Genomic DNA, 20,669 nt, shown 5'->3' on the forward strand with positions numbered 1-20,669 from the left:
GCGTGGCAGAATATGAAAACCTTAAACTGGATTTTAGCTGAAAAGGGGGGAGTGTGCAAAATGTTTGGAAGACTTTATTGTACATTTATCTCAAATAACACATCACCAGATGGAACATTTTCTGTTGCTGTGGGAAAACTTGAAGCTTTAAAGTTTGAAATGAATGACAATGCTGGTGAGGGTGGAAGCATTAAGTGGGATGGGCTAGAGGAAATTCTTGGAAAATGGGGAGCGGTTTTGGCTAAATCAGGGATAATTATACTGATAATGCTGATACTATTCTCTTTATTGACATGTTGCATTGTGCCTATCCTGAGGGAATGGTGTGTGAGAACAATGGATAAGAGGACTGAACCTCATTAAGGACACACTGGACGCACGAATGCTAAGTATGCTAACGGCTGACGAACTGGTCTGCAGAATTCTTCTGACGCAGAGGAGGGAGAACATTCCAGATGTGTTCACAATCTCCAACTATGAGGAAGAACTGTTGGACAATGGCTGATATGGATGTACATTACAACCACATACGGATATATCACCAGGATATCACTATGACATTATTCTCACTATTTTGTGTAACCATTGTTTAATCATCAATTTTATCATCAGTTATCAACAGATCATTCTGTTTAATCATTTTATATTCTTTTTTATGTCTTAACAATATTTTAGAAAAAAACAAACATGTATGCATATTCTATATTCAGTGTTGTGTTCTATAGAGGAAAAGGTAATCTAATTCATACCATTCAGAATTATTAGAATGATTTCTGTGTTTCCAGTATATGATATCAGTGTGTGATGTATTTGGTCAGTATGTTAGGATTCATCGTGTAAGGTCGCCCAACGGGAAGGGGGCTGATGAGGGGCTTTTCCTGGTTAAAAACAGCCGCCAGGTTTTTCACCCCCATCAGTGGAATGGTGACAGATGACCAGTTATGTTAATATATTCATGTTAAGTTCGTATATCAATATATAGAATTTTTTTTCTCCCCTTTTCACTATGTTTAGAGTTCACACAACCATATATTTAACCTTAAACTTACAGCGCCACCAATCCTAGTCACACACACACACACACACACACACACACACACACACACACACACACACACACACACACACACACACACACACACAGATATACGTGCTGATTCACCATGATGATAATCTCATAAGAGGAGAGATTATGTGGAAGCAAAATAATGCATGTTTGGGTCTCACTTCAAATCAGAGGAAACACATTTTCAAGTTTGGCAGCGAATAACCAAATTGTACAACAAACAGGAAAAACAGGAAGCGGGTCATGGTGACGCGGGGTGTTTGTGTAGATTTGGGTTTTCGCCCAAAATCTAATGTTTCCTGTTTTCCCAAGACAAAGACATGCACACATGTCACATACATAAGAATGAAGGACTGTGACTGTAAAAGGGTCAGGAAACATGTATCCAGTGGCTGTTCCGGATTAATGTTTACTGACGATCTGAGTATTAATAAAATAATTCCCATTTCGGCTATAAACCATCCTTATTTGGTTTTATTTTGGTCTTATGCTGGATAAAACACTCTCACTATAGGACACAGTTAACTCCCACCATTACAGCTAATGATTTAGGGTAGAGACTGGCCTGAAATTAACCACATAGGGAGGCAATGCACACGGGTGTATTTATGACCTGTAAGAGGGTACGGTGTGTGTGCTTTGCCAAGTTGCTTCATCTGACACTTTGCCCTGGGAGGAGGAACAGGTCTCCCCAACTGCCCTCTGGGAAAGAATTTCTGCTGCCAGAGTGATGAAACCCTACACATCACCTCTGGCCTAGTAATGAAAATCAGTGATCAAATGGTGTGCCCTGACACCACACAAGTAACAATGCATAATTCAGATACACACTATACTGAATAAATTGTGATACTCATGCCAGAAGAGACCACATCCAATTGCTGATCCCCAAAAGATATTGGAAAATTATTTCCTGTGGAAAACTGATAGGTCAATATTTAAGGTGACTATCTTCTGTTGAAAAAGTCTGATTTATTCTTTGGAAATCATGACATTGTATTTTCTAACAGAATTTCAAATGCTGTAAAATCACAAACATCATTAATGAGATTAAATTACATTAACAACCCACAAATGTCTATATCATATGAATGTGATATCAAATAAAACATAGCACAAGGTGCATAGGTAAAGTTAAAAGGTAAGTTAAACAAAGATCACAATTCTCAACAGGGATGAACAAATGATAATCAAAGTCCAATGGGTGTTCCCTCATTAATATAATGGTAGATGAGTAGTTGTCTTAAAACATATATAAGTCATGAAAACACAAATGCAGACATTTGAGAGATGGAGATCTCATTTCTAATTGTTGGTTTGCTCATGTTTGATCTGTATTATGGAGATGGTCTCAAACAAAAGGCTAGATTTACAGGGGGTATTGTTAATGGAACTAACAATCAGGCCTCAACTGTAAAATGTAAACCCCAAGGTACCGCTCGCCTGCCAGCATTCTCTATGGATGGAGACTTTGTTATTGGGGGTGTTTTCTCCATACACCTCTACAAACACACCTTGAGATATAACTACACCACTGTACCTGAGCCACTGAGATGCACAGGGAGGTCTGTCAGGAGAAGTGAATGTTGAGAGAGTATCACAGTGTGTTACTGAAATGCTTTTATTTGTGTTACATTTTCTTGTCATTAACTGTGGCTGCCTTAGTTACAAGATTAATGCCTGTTATCACCCATGATATTAAATTGCAAATTTCTTATGTTACCTGCTTAAATAGTGCATCATCATCGTCGTATGCATGTTTGACAATTGAGTTTCTGTCTCCAGCATTGATTCCCGTGAACTGCGCTTCTCACAGGCTATGATCTTTGCCATTGAGGAGATTAACAACAGCACTGAGCTCCTGCCCGGTGTCAAACTGGGTTATCAGATCCATGACTCCTGCACCTCTGTGCCAGTAACAGTGCATGTGGCATTTCAGCTTTCAAATAGCCTGGATCAGGCATTTCACACTGGTGATAGCTGCTCTCAGTCTGGTATGGTGGTGGGAGTTGTGGGTGAATCTGGATCCACACGATCTATGAGCATGTCACGTATTATCGGGAGGTTCAACATCCCTCAAGTAAACATTTAAATTTCTGACAAACTGTCTTAAAAAGAAATGAGTACTGATTCATGTGCCTGCCATGTTCAATAATCACATTTATGTTTTCACTTAGGTGAGCCATTTTTCCACCTGTGCATGTCTGTCTGATAAGATGCAGTACCCTAATTTCTTCAGAACTGTACCAAGTGACCAGTTCCAGGCTGATGCACTGGCCAAGCTTGTAAAGCATTTTGGCTGGACTTGGATCGGTGCAATCCGGTCAGATTCAGACTATGGCAACAATGGTATGGCATCTTTCCTGCTCACGGCACAGAAGGAGGGAATCTGTGTGGAATACTCTGTGTCTTTCCATCGGACAAACCCACGCAGCAAGATCCAGAGAGTAGCTGATGTTATCCGGAGGTGTCCATATCACAGATTGTGTCAAAGTGTGACAGTGGTTGTATTTGCACAAACCTTACAAAATGCACTCAATCAATTCCATCCACACATCCATCCATCCTTCGATAAATATGTGCATCCATTTTTAGATTTAGATGACCACAATTGTCTCTTCTACATCTGCTTCTTCAACTTTTTGGTTGTGGTTGCTGGAGCCTATCCCAGCTGACCACGTGCGAGAGGCCGGGTGAACTCCACACACGTTTCCATCGCATTGTGGAGCCACAAGAAAGCCAACAACCACTCACTCTCTCAACCTCTGCTATGACACAGACTCATGAATTTAAACAAATGACATCATGGACATCTGTCACTTGTTATAAAACATGTGAATGTCTTCCACAGATCAACAGCTCACGTTATTGTGGCATTTATCGACTCTTCTGACCTGAGACTCCTTCTGGAGGAGCTGTCACGTGAGGCTTTTCCACCCCGCCAATGGGTAGGAACTGAGGATTGGGTCACCAACCGAGACATGCTGAAGTACAGATTCTGTACCGGAGCTTTTGGATTTGGCATTGAGCAATCAGTCATCCCTGGATTGAGAGACTTCCTGCTGGATCTCTCTGCCACAAAAGTGGCCTCTTCCCCAGTGCTCACTGAGTTCTGGGAGGTTGTATTCAACTGCAGGCTGGGAACATGTGAGAGAGCTGTTTCTGTTGTTGTAAAAGTCTACCAGTAATTTTGAAAGTAAAACCCACATTTATGTAGATTAATTTGGGTTAGTTTTGTGTCAGGTAAAATATTTTGACCTTTCTTTGTTGTTATTTATATTATGATATATAATATATGGTTTTAGTGTAGGAGCTAAAACGTTCTGTCCAGTTACTGCTACAGGTGAGAGAATGTGTGATGGAACTGAAGACATGCAGACTCTCCAGAACCCATACACCGACACATCTCAACTTCGAATCACTAACATGGTCTATAAGGCAGTTTATGCATTAGCACATGCCCTTCATAACACATTGTGCCTGGACACAAATTCCTCAACTCACTGCAACAAATACAACAAGTTATCGTCAAAGGTTTGTTAAAATTATAAAAAAGCAGGAAAACACATTCCAGTTTTAGAACTATAATATATATATAATATATAATGTACATTTAATTCAATTTGTAATACTTAACTTCTCATAGGTCCTTAATCACTTGAAGGAAGTGAAGTTTAACCAAAACGGCTATGACGTGTCATTTGATGCAAATGGGGATCCCGTGGCCAAGTATGAGCTGGTCAATTGGCAGAAAAGTCACAGGGGCAGCATTGAGATTGTGACAGTGGGACATTATGATGGGTCATTGCCAGCGGGTCAGGAGTTTCAAATTAATACGAACCTCATGTTCATGGAGGGTGTCACAAAAGTAAGGGGTTTTAAGCTTATTAAAATGGATACTTTGAAGGTCTCGAATATGTCATTTTGCATTGCTAGATGCTTATACTGACTGTGAAGAGAACCATTCCAAATATTATTTTAAATATCTTTGTCCTTTAGCACATTTTATTTTCATCCTATTTTTTGAAGATATGTTTATGAATACAAAAATCTGTTCTTTTGGTCCCTCTGCAGCTACCTTGCATATTTTCAAATACTATAGAGTCTATAGTATGGGGGTCCATACTACAGACTATACGGTATAGACATTTATAACCAGCACAAGGAATTAGAAATATTACAAGAATACAAGAATATTTCAAGATACATTTTCACAAATAGTTTAAAAATGCAATTCTTATTATTTTTTAAGTAATTATTGATTGTAATAAAATATTGAATCTTCTTGACTTTGCATTCATGTATCAGGCTCCGAAGTCAGTGTGTAGTGACAGATGTCACCCAGGAACCCGTAAAGTGCTTCAAAAAGGAAAACCCATCTGCTGCTATGAATGTGTGCGATGTCCTGATGGAGAGATTAGCAATTCTACAGGTGATTTAGTTCCTAATCATAAATACTACATGACATATATGACTACTAATTTTCATTTGTAATTTTTTGTTTTGTTTTTTAGATTCTCTTGATTGTACCCCTTGCTCTCATGAATTCTGGCCTAATGCAGAGAGCTACACCTGTCTACCCAAGCCTGTTGAATTTCTTTCCTACGATGAGGTCCTAGGAATCATTCTGGCAGCGTTCTCCGTTGGTGGTGCCAGTCTCACCATCATGACTGCAGTTCTGTTCTATCAACATAGAACATCCCCGATTGTCAAGGCCAACAACTCTGAGCTGAGCTTCCTGCTGCTCTTCTCTCTGACTCTGTGTTTCCTGAGTTCATTAACTTTCATTGGAGCACCCTCTGACTGGTCCTGCATGCTGCGACACACAGCCTTTGCAATCACCTTTGTCCTCTGCATGTCTTGTATTTTAGGCAAAACAATTGTAGTATTAATGGCCTTCAAGGCCACCCTCCCAGGCAGGAATGTCATGAAATGGTTTGGTCCACTGCAGCAAAGAATAACTGTAGCCTGCATAACATTTATACAGGTATTAATATGTACCATTTGGGTGGTTGTTAGTCCCCCATTTCCAATCAAGAACTTAACTGTATATAAGAAAAGAATCATTCTGGAATGTGCTTTAGGCTCAGCCATTGGGTTCTGGGGTGTACTCGGGTACATTGGGCTACTAGCTGTCTTTTGCTTAGTGCTTGCTATTCTAGCTCGGAAACTGCCTGATAGTTTTAATGAAGCCAAGCTCATCACCTTCAGCATGTTGATATTCTGTGCAGTCTGGATCACCTTTATCCCAGCGTATGTCAGCTCTCCTGGGAAATTTACTGTGGCTGTAGAGATATTTGCCATTCTGGCCTCCAGTTTTGGTCTGATTTTCTGTATATCTGCTCCAAAGTGTTTCATCATATTATGTAAACCAGAGAAAAACACCAAGAAAAATTTGATGAACAAAAAATGATCCAGAGACATCTGACTTTGATAAGCAATGATACACAGTGCGCCCTCGTTCTTTGCGATCAATGCATTTCAGGAACCACATGCGATTAAGGTATCCGTAATCGAGATTGTGATCTATTTAATCTAATTATTTACGGTAATTTAAACACTTATGAACCCTCCCCATACTGATATTAAACCACCTTCTATCAGCATTAGAATTTCCCACAATTTGATAGACTGTTTAAAACACTTTTGTGTCTCACAAAAGTCTGAGACTCACAGAACACAGTGCACTTCTGGATGCCGTCAACCAATAGAATGCGCGTACAGTACCACGTGACTGCCGACCAAAAATATGTGATGAGGTGAAGTCACGAGCATTGATGCGAGATTGCGGGAGGTTGCACTGTGTGTGTATATACTATATAATCACCATTTGACTACTCATTTTCATTTAAGCAGGAATGTAAGAATGTTTTTTTTAGTTAATTTTGCTTTGTACTTTCCCAATGCCTTTGGAAATATATCCAGACAAATATGACAGATGTGTTTACAAATGTATCTGTCATGATACACGTGTGTGTGTGTGTGTGTGTGTGTGTGTGTGTGTGTGTGTGTGTGTGTGTGTGTGTGTGTGTGTGTGTGTGTGTGTGTGTATAATGGTAGTTGTACTGTCTCAATTGTAGTCAATTTTCAATAATATATTTTTCTGTGCTTAAAAAAATCTAAAATCATAAAAATAATAATAAATACAGGTAGTCCGGAACCTACAAACAGTTGGTTCCAAGAGGTTGTTTGTATTTATGAACAATTCAGATCACAAGCTATTTATTAAATTTCAATCTGAAATTGGTCATTGTGATCTCATTTCTGCTCTGAATACAAAAGTAATACAGTGGTACCTCTACTTACAAACGTATTTTCATACGAAATTTTCTACTTACAAAAAGCCTCAACAGGAAAATATTGCCTCTTGTTACGAAATAAATTTCAGGATACGAAAGGTAAAAATACAGTATGGGCTGCTACTCGCAGCTCCAAAAGTTTCCTGAACGCAACATTCTTATAGCTGCTCTGCAATTGGCTATTACCTAGTTTCCTGGCATCCCAAGAGGGACCTCTGTGTGTAGCTAGGTGATAGGTGTCTATGCAGCGTCCTCATCATTTGGCCCTCGACCCATGAGGTGTTCTGATAGTTTCACGTAAATATATTAACTTTTAGAGTATTCACTATGGACCCCAAGAAGTGACGGATAAAAGAAGAAACAAAAAGAAAAATAATATTTTTTTTTGTTCATACAAACAAAGCAAGACATAATAGAAAAGCCTGAAAAAGGGATGCGTTTGGTTGATCTCGCCAAAGAATATGGCCGTAATGCATCTACAATCACCACGTTATTAAGACAAAAGGAAGCCATAAAAGCTAAAACTCCTTCCAAAGGTCTCGCTATGATTTCGAAGAGGAGGTCGGCAGTGAACGATGAGATGGAGAGGTTGTTACTCGTGTGGATAAAGGAGAAAGATGGCTGGTGACACAGTGACCGAGGCCATAATTTGCGAAAAGGCAATTGTCATTTTTAATGACCTCGTGACGGAGGATTCAGGCGAAGGAATGTTGGCAAAAGAACACATGGAGTTTAAGACATTGCGTGGGTGGTTGGAGAAGTTCAAAAGGAGGACTGGAATTCACTCTTGTTCATGGTGGGGCAAGAGGGCATGAACCAAAGAGGGCAGAAAACAATGAGGACAGCAGTTAAAAGGTAAATGATCATCATTTTTTATTCTTTGTTTTTTACATTATGCACAACTCTCATTTATTGTGTAATAATGTAATTGTAACATGTATTTGTTACATGTTTTCATGCATTTTTATGCTTTATAATACATTTATATCTGAATATTGGGGGGCTTGGAATGGATTAGGGCATTTGCATGGAAAACGCGTCTGTACTTACACAATTTTCTAGTCAAGAAATTTCTTCCAGAACCAATTAATTTCATGAGTAGAGGTACCACTGTATTCCAAAAGACTTACTAGAAGCAATTACAGTAAATAAAATCAACATAAAATAAAATATTGGTATGCCCCAACCAATGTCACTTGAAGTTATGTTGTTCTTCATTATTTGTCGGTTTTCAAAAAAAAAAAAAAACACTGAAAAATGTCAGAATTATAAAATCTCTGGAAAATCTTTAAAAGCACAAATAATGTTACTGTACAATCAATAAGAATAAAACATTTAATATCATGTCAAAATACATAGGTGTACAGTACTGTAGCACCATAATGTAGGTAACCTTTAGAGCAAAGGAAGAGGAGAAGGAATGAGGAGTTATTGTTGGTGAAAGGCACTTGTCATTGTAGAAATGACTGCCCTGTCTGCTGGTTCTACAACCAAGTGTCTTCCAGAGAGAGAGAGGAAGGACGCTGGCAGGTGGCTGCCCAGCCACGGTGCACCGTCACTGGGTCACTTTGGGGGTAGACCCGCCCTCATGGAGCTCATGCGACAGAGGCAGGTTATCGGGCCCAGGGGGCGCTACTACGGCCACGGGGGAAGCCCGGACAGCCCTGTCTGCTGGCTCTCCGACCTCTTGACAGAGGTGAAGCCTCTGACGTGGTAGGCCCGAAAACCCACTTTGGTTCTGGACCCCCAGGAAGGCGGTTCGCCCCGCTAAAGTGACCCAGGTTTGTTGCATAATGGCTGTGCTTCCGTCAGCCACAGGGTCCCCCCTCGACCTCCAGGATGACCCTTTGTCTAAAAATGAATCTTGGTTCGGGACCTTCGGGAAGAAATGCCGAAAACCTGCCCCCGTGTCCGACCACCGGCTCTCATTGCTCGGATTGGCTTAGGCACATTTTGGCCTCTTGTCTCTGGAGGTCTTCGTCTCAACTTAGCACCTAGCCATATTACCTTGACCGCGCCCCTGGTGGTTCCAATGAATTTTCTCGCGACTTTGGTAGTCCAACCTTCGTGCCCCTGGTCTCCAGGCCTTCACTACCCTGGTAGCCAAGACAGCGGCCATTGCAGGAGATCTATTGGCCTATGGCTGACCAGGGATGGGCCGGGTTTGGATCATGCCCTTCCTGGCCATGCCCCTTTCAGCTCCATTTAACACTTTTTTCCTCATTTTGATCAAAACAGCAGGTTTATATGCTGAAATGTATGGTAAGGGTGTCGGTTTGGCTCCTTTGCGCTTGGTGAGATGAAATAATAACAGTAATGTGTGTGAAAAATGAGCACTGGACTTGTGTTGAAGAAAAAAAAACTCAGAGCGTGCATGTGTTGTACATGATTTTAATTTGATTTTCATAACAAAAGATGACAAAAAGTCACATATTCAAGCAGAGAGCAAGCCTGGAGGCTCCAGGGCCCCAGGCAGACCCCCACAGCCCCAGCCAGAGAGTCCAGGGCCCCAGACTTAGGCTCGACACCAGGGCTTGAAATTAACTTCTTTTTCTTGGTAGCACTGGTGCTCCCAAATTTAGAAGTTAGTAGCACCAGCAAAAACTTTAGGAGCACCTACCCAAAAGCAAGGCAGTGACGGGGCGATAGAGACGCTCCGTCCATCTCTCTCTCTCCCTTGCTCAGGAGAGCAGCCGCAGCTGCGCTCTCATTGTTTTCAGGCAGGACCGCGGTCCAGCTCAGACTGTTTCGCGCACATTCTCCGGCAGGTCCACACTCACGTGTCCGCATCAAAAAAACTGTTGCGTTCGAGGGTGCACACTTGGCGCCTATGCATTTTCCCCACATCCACACAAAACTGTATGAGGGACGCTCACCTGAGGATGCTGCGTTGGTCCGCCTCCGGGTCAGGGGCCAAACCGAGGCACTACCTGGGTGTGGCTTAAATAGCGCATTGTGGCGCACTGTCAGGCCAGCCCGGTACCTGGACTGAACCATTTTGGTTATTATTGGATTGTTTTGTATAAAACATCACTAAAAAATGTTTTATGTTGCCCCAAACTCCACCATGCCTTTAGTGAACATTCGTTTACATTTTTCTCGGTCATTTTGTCCTCAGCTCGACTTCAGGGGATAATTCTGCGCCAAAGTTCTGTGCCTTCTTTCATAGTGGCGCTTCATGTTCCCACTTTTAACTCTACTACTCTACTATGCTACGTGTTCAGACCATATGAGGTAAAATGGTTTTGAACTGTCTGACGGAGAAATAAACATAAATTTCGTCCACTCATTGTTAACCAGCGGTTTTTCTCGTTAACCTCCTTCGTTTGGAGCTCTGCTGTCTCCCTTCTTCTGTGCTCCTGTAGCGGTAAACTCACAGCGGTAGCGGCAGCGAGCTGTCTCACTTCCTGGTACACTGACAGCACAGGGTAGAAAAATTATCTGATTGGCTGAACTGAGTGGCGCTATTACCGTATTAACTGGAGGAGCAGCGCCCGCTGTCTGTAGCCACGAACTGCAAGTAAAAATGTGCCTGGAAAATCTACTCTCGTGAATTTATCATGGAGTGGTCCCAGGTCTGGACAGAACCATCACGGGGTCCAGAACCGGACTGCGGTCCGCCATTTGGTGACCCCTGCTCTATGGAGAGAGAGAAAGAGCGAGAGAAAAGAGGAAAAAAAGGCGCACCAGATTTTTTTCCCTAGCTCCTCCAGTGCTCCCAAATATATTTAATAGTCGCACTGATAATAATTTGGTCACAATTTCAAGCCCTGCACACCCACAGTTAGAGGCTCCAGGGCCCCAAGCTGACCTCCACAGCCCCAGCCAGAGGCTCCATGGCCCCAGGTTGACCTTCCACAGCCCCAGCCAGAGGATCCAGGGCCCCAGACGTAGACTCCACAGCCCCAGCCAGAGGATCCGGGGCCCAAGCCAACCTAAGCAGTCCAAGCCAGAGCCTCCACAACCTGGCCTCAGCCTCCACAGTCCCTGCCCGGAGCCTCAACGTCCGCCTGGAGCTCCCGGAGTCCGGTGCACCAGCTGAGCATGTGTACCCACTATTAAGTACCCCTCCGTGGATAAAGCCTTTAGCCCGCGGCCACAGAGGTTCGCACCCCCGGTGGCCCTGCACATGCTTCAGTGATCCAGCAAAGTGTGATCCAGCTCACACTTTGTCCCTCTGTTGATCAGGCTCCACTGACAGAGTATGAGCTGGACCACCAGAGGCACGAACCACCAGAGGCACGGAAGCTGAGCTAGACCATCAGAGGCATGGACCACCAGAGGTACAGAGGCTAGGCCAGACTACTAGAGGCACCGAGGCTGAGCTAGACCTCCAGAGGCATGGACCACCAGAGGCACCGAGGCTGGGCTGGACCACCAGAGGCACAGACCTACAGAGGCACCGAGGCTGAGCTGGACCACCAGGGGCACAGAGCCCTGGACCACTAGAGGCACAGAGGCTGGGCTGGACCACCAGAGGCACTGAGGTTGAGCTAGACCACAGGAGGCACGGACCACCAGGGGCACGGAGACTGATTTGAACCACCACAGGCACCGAGGCTGAGCTGAACTACCAGAGGCACAGACCACCATAGGTACAGAGACTTAGCTGGGCCACCAGATGCATGGAGACCCAGACCACAAGAGGCACAGAGCCTTAGCTGAACCACCAGAGGCACCAATGCTGAGCCAAATCACCAGAGGCACCGAGGATTAGTCGGACTACCAGAGGCACCGAGGCCTGGACTACCAGAGCCACAGAGGCCTGGACCACCAGAAGCAATGAAATTAGGAGTATGGGAACTCTAACTGCTTTTAAAAACATGATTTTGCAAGACTATATTTCTGACGTGAATGATGGTTAAAGGACTGCAATGTTATGGCAAATTAAACTTCATGTTGTCAATCCTGTGAAACAAATGTAACTGTAACCTTTGTCTAGTAACTGAGCACATGCAAGATGTTATGACTACTCCAACGGCGCTTCAATCATAAAATTAACCAGAAACAACCCTTGAAAGGCATAAAAAAATGAACGTTAACAAATCTTGGACTCTTCTCAATAACTGACAACGAGGTGTGCAAAGATGCATGCCTATTGGACTAAATGGATGGATTAAAACAACACTGTACCAGAATAAAATAATTGAAATTGATTTGTGACATGCAAAGTATGAATTGGTTGACAATGTGCTGCAAAGAGAGAGATGTCGTTGACTTAGGGGACGGGAACATTACAAGCCAATGGCTTCTACCCGTCAACCCTTTTTTTTTTACTTTTCGGATGTTGTTGCTGATGTCTCAACACTGACGGAAGTAAAATCTGTTGTACAAACATGTCTGGAAAGAAGAAAATAAAAATAAACTGAATAAATAAAATAAATAAAAGTAACTTACAAAAGGGCACAATTCTCAACAGACATTAACAAATGATCATCATTTGTCCAATGGGCGTTCCCTCTAATATGCAGGAAGATGAGTAGTTGTCTTAAAACGTATATAAATCATGAAAACACAAATGCATACAACTGAGAGATGGAGATCTCATTTCTAATTGTTGGTTTGCTCATGTTTGATCTGTATTATGGAGATGGTCTCAAACAAAAGGCTAGATTTACAGGGGGTATTGTTCATAGAATTAACAATCAGGCCTCAACTGTAACATGTAAACCCCAAGGTACCGCTCGCCTGCCAGCATTCTCTATCGATGGAGACTTCGTTATTGGGGGTGTTTTCTCCATACACCTCTACAAACACACCTTGAGATATAACTACACCACTGTACCTGAGCCACTGAGATGCACAGGGAGGTCTGTCAGGAGAAGTGATTGTTGAGAGAGTATCAGAGTGTGTTACTGAAATGCTTTTATTTGTGTTACATTTTCTTGTCATTAACTGTGGCTGCCTTAGTTACAAGATTAATGTCTGTTATCACCCATGATATTAAATTGCAAATTTCTTATGTTACCTGCTTAAATAGTGCATCAACATCATCATATGCATGTTTGACAATTGAGTTTCTGTCTCCAGCATCGACTACCGTCAACTGCGCTTCTCACAGGCTATGATCTTTGCCATTGAGGAGATTAACAACAGCACTGAGCTCCTGCCCGGTGTCAAACTGGGTTATCAGATCCATGACTCCTGCACCTCTGCGCCAGTAACAGTGGATGTGGCATTTCAGCTTTCAAATAGCCTGGATCAAGCATTTCACACTGGTGATAACTGCTCTCAGTCTGGTATGGTGATGGGAGTTGTGGGTGAATCTGGATCCACGCGATCTATGAGCATGTCACGCATTATCGGGTCCTTCAACATTCCTCAAGTAAATTTCTGACAAACTGTCTTTAATAGAAATGAGTACTGATTCATGTGCCTGCCATGTTCAATAATCACAATTATGTTTTCACTTAGGTGAGTTATTTTTCCACTTGTGCATGTCTGTCTGATAAGATGCAGTACCCTAATTTCTTCAGGACCATACCAAGTGACCAGTTCCAGGCTGATGCACTGGCCAAGCTTGTAAAACATTTTGGCTGGACTTGGATCGGTGCAATCCGGTCAGATTCAGACTATGGCAACAACGGTATGGCATCTTTCCTGCTCACGGCACAGAAGGAGGGAATCTGTGTGGAATACTCTGTGTCTTTCCATCGGACAAACCCACGCAGCAAGATCCAGAGAGTAGCTGATGTTATCCGGAGGTGTCCATATCACAGATTGTGTCAAAGTGTGACAGTGGTTGTATTTGCACAAACCTTACAAAATGCAGTCAATCAATTCCATCCACACATCCATCCATCCTTTTATAAATCTGTGCATCCATATTTAGATTTAGATGACCACAATTGTTTCTTTTACATCTGCTTTTTCAACTTTTTGGGTCACTATGGTTGCTGGAAACTATCCTAGCTGACCACGGGCGAGAGGCCGGGTGAACTCCACACACGTTTCCAGAGCTTTGTGGAGCTACAAAAAAGCCAACAACCACTCACTCTCTCAACCTCTGCTATGACACAGACTCATGAATTTAAACAAATGACACCATGGATGCCTGTTATAATATATGTGAATGTCTTCCACAGATCAACAGCTCACGTTATTGTGGCATTTATTACATCTGCTGAACTCAGACTCCTTCTGGAGGAGCTGTCACGTGAGGCTTCTCCACCCCGCCAATGGGTAGGAACTGAGGCTTGGGTCACCAACAGAGACATGCTGAAGTACAGATTCTGTGCTGGAGCTATTGGATTTGGCATTGAGCAATCAGTCATCCCTGGATTGAGAGACTTCCTGCTGGATCTCTCTGCCACAAAAGTGGCCTCTTCCCCAGCGCTCACTGAGTTCTGGGAGGTTGTATTCAACTGCAGGCTGGGAACATGTGAGAGAACTGTTTCTGTTGTTGTAAAAAGTCCACCAGAAATTAAGAAAGTAAAACCCACTTTTCTGTAGATTCATTTGTGGATTTGGTTTTGTATGAAATTATGTGTGGTAAAATATTTCGACCTTCTTTTGTTGTTATTTATATTATGATATATAATATATGGTTTTAATGTAGGAGCTAAAAACGTTCTGTCCAGTTACTGCCACAGGTGAGAGAATGTGTGATGGAACTGAAGACATGCAGACTCTCCAGAACCCATACACCGACACATCTCAACTTCGAATCACTAACATGGTCTATAAGGCAGTTTATGCATTAGCACATGCCCTTCATAACACATTGTGCCTGGACACAAATTCCTCAACTCACTGCAACAAAAACAAAAAGTTATCGTCAAACGAGGTTTGTTCAAAATATAAAAAAGCCAAAAACACATTCAAATTTTAGAACTATAATAAAATAATATATAATGTACATTTAATTCAATTTGAAATCCTTAACTTGTCCTCATAGGTCCTTAATTACTTGAAGAAAGTGAAGTTTAACCTAAACGGCTATGACGTGTCATTTGATGCAAATGGGGATCCCGTGGCCAAGTATGAGCTGGTGAATTGGCAGAAAAGTCACAGGGGCAGCATTGAGATTGTGACAGTGGGACATTATGATGGGTCATTGCCAGCGGGTCAGGAGTTCCAAATTAATATGAACCTCATGTTCATGGAGGGTGCCACAAAAGTAAGGAGTTTTAAGCATATTAAAATTAATATTTTGAAGGTCTCAAAGATGTAATTTTCCACTGTTAGAAGTTTATACTGACTGTGAAGAGAACCATTCCAATTTTTATTGTAAATATTTTCATTGTTAAAATGAAATGTAAAAAGAAAATCACGAGGTTGATGTAAATAAATCAAGTGGGTTTATTGTCCTAACGATCCTAAAAATTACCGTAATTTCAGCATGAAAAGCTCCTTTGATTACCTGTTGTGTACAGTTTTAAGAAGGAGAGGCAAAACTTTTGTAACTTAATAGATAATACCTGAAACTTCTTGTCCTTAAGCACATTTAATCTTCATCTTACTTACTTTGACAAGTAGTTTGTAATTGCAATTTTTATTATTTGTTAACTTATTATTGATTGTAATGAAATATTGAATCTTGACTTTGCATTCATGTATCAGGCTCCGAAGTCAGTGTGTAGTGACAGATGTCACCCAGGAACCCGTAAAGTGCTTCAAAAAGGAAAACCCATCTGCTGCTATGATTGTGTGCGATGTCCTGATGGAGAGATTAGCAATTCTACAGGTGATTTAGTTCCTATTCATAAATACATGATATATATGAGTACTAATTGTCTTTTGTAATTTGTTTTGTGTTTTAGATTCTCTTGATTGTACCCCTTGCTCTCATGAATTCTGGCCTAATGCAGAGAGCTACTCCTGTCTACCCAAGCCTGTTGAATTTCTTTCCTACGATGAGGTCCTAGGAATCATTCTGGCAGCGTTCTCCGTTGGTGGTGCCTGTCTCACCATCATGACTGCAGTTCTGTTCTATCAACATAGAACATCCCCGATTGTCAAGGCCAACAACTCTGAGCTGAGCTTCCTGCTGCTCTTCTCTCTGACTCTGTGTTTCCTGAGTTCATTAACTTTCATTGGAGCACCCTCTGACTGGTCCTGCATGCTGCGACACACAGCCTTTGCAATCACCTTTGTCCTTTGCATGTCCTGTATTTTAGGCAAAACAATTGTAGTATTAATGGTCTTCAAGGCCACCCTCCCAGGCAGGAATGTCATGAAATGGTTTGGTCCACTGCAGCAAAGAATAACTGTAGCCTGCATAACATTTATACAGGTATTAATATGTACCATTTGGTTGGTTGTTAGTCCCCCGTTTCCAATCAAGAACTTAACTGTATATAAGAAAAGAATCGTTCTGGAATGTGCTTTAGGCTCAGCTGTTGGGTTCTGGGGTGTACTCGGGTACATTGGTTTACTCGCTGTCTTTTGCTTAGTGCTTGCTATTCTAGCTCGGAAACTGCCTGATAGTTTTAATGAAGCCAAGCTCATCACCTTCAGCATGTTGATATTCTGTGCAGTCTGGATCACCTTTATCCCAGCGTATGTCAGCTCTCCTGGGAAATTTACTGTGGCTGTAGAGATATTTGCCATTCTGGCGTCCAGTTTTGGTCTGATATTCTGTATATATGCTCCAAAGTGTTTCATCATTTTGTTTAAACCAGAAAAAAACACCAAGAAAAATGTGTTGAACAAAAAATGATCCAGAGACATCTGAGTTCTATAAGCAATGATATACAGTGCACCCTTGTTCTTTGCGGTTAATGTGTTCCAGGAACCACATGCGGTTAAGGAATCCGTGATCGAGATTATGATCTATTTATCTCATTATTTAAGGTAATTTAAACACTTATGAACCCTCCCCATATTGATGTTAAACCACCTTTTATCTATATTACAATTTCCCACACTCTGATAGACTGTTTAAAGCACTTTTGTGTCTACGAAAGTCCGAGACTCACGGAACGTTGCGCACTTCTGGATGCCATCAACCAATAGCATGCGCGTACGGTATCACGTGACTGTCGACCAAAACTCCGTGATGAGGTGAAGTCACGAGCGTTGATGCGAGATCGAGCGAGGCGCACTGTGTATGTATATATCTATATATCTATCTATATCTATATCTATATATATATATACACAGTATAATCACCATTTGACGACTCATTTTTACATAAGCAGGCACGTAAGAATATTTTTTTTGTTTATTTTGCTTTGTATTTTCCCAATGCCTTTGGAAATATATCCAGACAAATATGACAGATGTGCTTACAAATGCATCTATCATGATACCTGTCTGTGTTTGTGTGTGTGTGTGTGTGTGTGTGTGTGTGTGTGTGTATAATGGTAGTTGTACTGTCTCAATTGAGGCAAGTTTCAATAATATATTTGTCTGTGCTTAAAAAAAATTAAAATCATAACAATAATAATGAATACAGGTAGTCCTCAACCTACAAACAGTTGGTTCAAAGAGGTTGTTTCTAATTATGAACAATTCAGTTCAAAGGTTCAGTCCAAAGTTTCCTGAACGCAAGTCTTATAGCTGCTCTGCCATTGGCTATTACCTAGCATCCTGGCATCCCATTGGCTAAGAGGGTCCTCTACCGTATGTGTCTATGCGTGTAGATAGATAGGTGTCTTGCAGTGTCCTCGTCATTCGGCCCTCGACCCATGAGGTGTTCAGATAATTTTACATAAATATATTAACTTTTAGACTATTCACTATGGACCCCAAGAAATTGAAAAGAGGAAAATCAAAAGAAGAAGAAAAGGGTTTCTTTGTCTATAAAAACAAAGCAAAACATAATAGAAAAGCGTGAAAAAGGGATGTGTTTGGTTGATCTCGCAAAAGAATATGGCCGTAATGTGTGGAGGCGAATTAATGCACGTTTGAATCACACTTGGCGGCACGGTGGCGCAGTGGTTTGCGGTGCCGCCTCACAACACAGCGGACCCGGATTCGAGTCCCGCTCTGTGCGGAGTTTGCATGCTCTCCCCGTGTCTGCATGGGTTCTCTCCAGGTTTTCCGGCTTCCTCCCCCCTCCAAAAGCATGCACTTCAGGTTGATTGGCCGGTCCAAATTGCCCGTAGGAATGAGTGTGTGTGTGCATGGTCGTATGTTCTTGTGTGTGGCTCCGCGGTGCACTGGCATCGTGCTCAGAGTGTCTCCTGCCTCACGCCCTATGCCGCCGAGATAGGCTCCGGCTCCCCGTGACCCAATGCGGCGAATATAGTGGTGGTAACCTGAAGATGACTGACTGAGTCACACTTCAAATCAGAGGAAACACATTTTCAAGTTTGGCAGTGAATATTATATATATTATATATTATATATATATATATATTATAAATTGTACAAAACCAGGAAACACAGGAAGCGGGTCATGGTGACACAGGGTGGTTACTTAGATTTGGATGTTCGCCTGGAAATCTAATGTTTCCTGTTTTCCCAAGAAAAGACACATAACCTCATCACATACACAACAATAGGGACCAGCGAGTATAAAAGGGTTATGTAACATGTATCCAGTTACTGTTTCCCAATTGTTCTGTACTGATGATCTGAGAATCAATAAAATAATTCCCGTTTTGGCTGTAAACCATCCTCTTTGTACGTTTTTTTTAATTTTGGTATTTTGCTGGATAAAACACTCTCACCACAAATGTATCTACAATCGCCACGTTATTAAAACTAACAGAAGCCATAAAAGCCATAACTCTTTCCAAAGGTCTCGCTATAAATTCGAAGAGGAGGTCGGCAGTGAACGATGAGATGGAGAGGTTGTTACTTGAGGGGATAAAGAAGAAAGAGATGGCTGGTGACTCAGTGACCGAGGCCATAATTTGCGAAAAGGCAACTGTCATTTTTAATGACCTCATGAAGGAGGCTTCAGGCGAAAGAACACGGGGAGTTTAAGGCTATGTGTGGGTGGAGAAGTTCAAAAGGAGGACTGGAATTCACTCTGTTGTTCATGGTGAGGCAAGAGGGCATGAACCAAAGAGGACAAAAAACAATGAAGACAACAGTTAAAAGGTAAATGACCATCATTTTTTATTCTTTGTTTTTTACATTATGCACAACTCTCATCTATTGTGTAATAATCTAATTGTAACATATTTGTTACATGTTTTGATGCATTTTTATGCTTTATAAAACATTCATGTCTAAAAATTGGTGGGCTTGGAACGGATTAGGGCATTTGCATGGAAAACGCGTATACAAAATTTTCTAGTAAAGAAATTTCTTCCAGAACCAATTAATTTTGTGAGTAGAGGTACCATTGTATAACAAAATACTTACGAGAAGCAATGACAGGAAATAAAATCAAGAAAAAAATGAAACAAAATATAGGTATGCCTCAACCAACATCATTTGAAATTATGTCGTTCTTGATTATTCGTCGGTTTTCAATAAAAAAAAATACACTGAAAAATATCGAAATCATACAATCTCTGGAAAACCGTTGAAAGCACATATTATTTTACTGTACAATCTAAGAATAAAACATTTAAAATCATATTAAAATACGTAGGTGTACAGTACTATCGCACCGTAATGTAGGTAACCTTTAGAGCAGTGGTTCTTAAGATTGTACTGAACCCTGCTGAACCATGCTGGAGGTACTGAACCCTGCCGGTTTCATATGCTCACTCAACGAACCCTTTTTTAGTAAAAAAATAGTATTTTTTTTTCAAATTTAAGACATAAGCGTATGTTTTACTGGTGTATTTAATGAATTGTACATTAAAGTCTTCTTTTTCAAAGACAAAACCAAGACAGTGCATGAACTCATATGAAATGACCTATCTGCATATCAGCGTGACTTCTGCTGTTGTTATTGAGAGACCAGTTCAGATATGCGTGGCTTCACCTTGGCAAGTGCTACTCTGATGCAAAGTCTGTTTGTTTTGTTTCCCATGCAGCTGAACCCATTTTAACCTAATGTTAACAGTTTTTAGATTTTTGTAATGATTTTCAGAACATTTGCATAAAATGGGAATACAAACATTTTGGAACTTCGAAAACTCCTTTATATCAAGAAAGAAAAGAAATACAGTCCGTCTTCAAGTGACGACACTGGGTTAAAATGGGTTTACCATTTTAACCCCGCATCCTGGGTTAAAATGGTAAACCAGTACACTGGGTTAACCCTTGAGGACCTATTAAAATGGCTACATACATTACCTAATTAGGTCATAAAAGGGCCATCTCATGAAGTGTAAAAAAAATGTAATACAGAAATATTTTTTTCTTTCAATGCATGAGATCTTTTCCATTACTTCAGACTTATCCATAGATATCGAGGTTATTGTATATTGTTTTTATTATGATATATGTTTAC

The 20,669-nt window shown here is 41.4% G+C and overlaps 2 protein-coding genes across 2 annotated transcripts; both read left to right on the top strand.

Annotated features, from left to right (window-relative positions):
• Nucleotides 1–2,482: 2,482 nt before the first annotated feature.
• LOC137599029 (extracellular calcium-sensing receptor-like) lies at nt 2,483–6,479 on the top strand. The gene is made up of 8 exons (XM_068319668.1): nt 2,483–2,631; nt 2,852–3,146; nt 3,244–3,533; nt 3,918–4,213; nt 4,410–4,600; nt 4,713–4,934; nt 5,375–5,498; nt 5,581–6,479. Exons 1-8 carry the CDS (start codon nt 2,525–2,527, stop codon nt 6,477–6,479), a joined length of 2,424 nt encoding a protein of 807 aa, XP_068175769.1. The 5' UTR covers nt 2,483–2,524.
• A 6,454-nt stretch (nt 6,480–12,933) lies between these two features.
• On the top strand, nt 12,934–17,026 carry LOC137598743 (extracellular calcium-sensing receptor-like). Its single transcript, XM_068319189.1, has 8 exons — nt 12,934–13,175; nt 13,396–13,690; nt 13,780–14,069; nt 14,451–14,746; nt 14,958–15,151; nt 15,263–15,484; nt 15,928–16,051; nt 16,128–17,026. The coding sequence occupies exons 1-8, from the start codon at nt 12,934–12,936 to the stop codon at nt 17,024–17,026; spliced, it is 2,562 nt and encodes an 853-aa protein (XP_068175290.1).
• Nucleotides 17,027–20,669: the final 3,643 nt, after the last annotated feature.

This window comes from Antennarius striatus, chromosome 7 (genome assembly GCF_040054535.1).
Source record: "Antennarius striatus isolate MH-2024 chromosome 7, ASM4005453v1, whole genome shotgun sequence".
Taxonomy (NCBI): Eukaryota; Metazoa; Chordata; class Actinopteri; order Lophiiformes; family Antennariidae; genus Antennarius; species Antennarius striatus.

Bases quoted from the DNA above. Each gene is read 5' to 3' on its own strand.
- LOC137599029 (XM_068319668.1), top strand. From the start codon at position 2,525: ATGGATGGAGACTTTGTTATTGGGGGTGTTTTCTCCATACACCTCTAC. The intron at 3,534-3,917 runs GTGTCCATATCA...TGTCTTCCACAG, and splicing joins GTAGCTGATGTTATCCGGAG to ATCAACAGCTCACGTTATTG. The intron at 4,214-4,409 runs GTGAGAGAGCTG...TTACTGCTACAG, and splicing joins CAACTGCAGGCTGGGAACAT to GTGAGAGAATGTGTGATGGA.
- LOC137598743 (XM_068319189.1), top strand. From the start codon at position 12,934: ATGTTTGATCTGTATTATGGAGATGGTCTCAAACAAAAGGCTAGATTT. The intron at 13,176-13,395 runs GTCTGTCAGGAG...TTCTGTCTCCAG, and splicing joins CCACTGAGATGCACAGGGAG to CATCGACTACCGTCAACTGC. The intron at 14,070-14,450 runs GTGTCCATATCA...TGTCTTCCACAG, and splicing joins GTAGCTGATGTTATCCGGAG to ATCAACAGCTCACGTTATTG.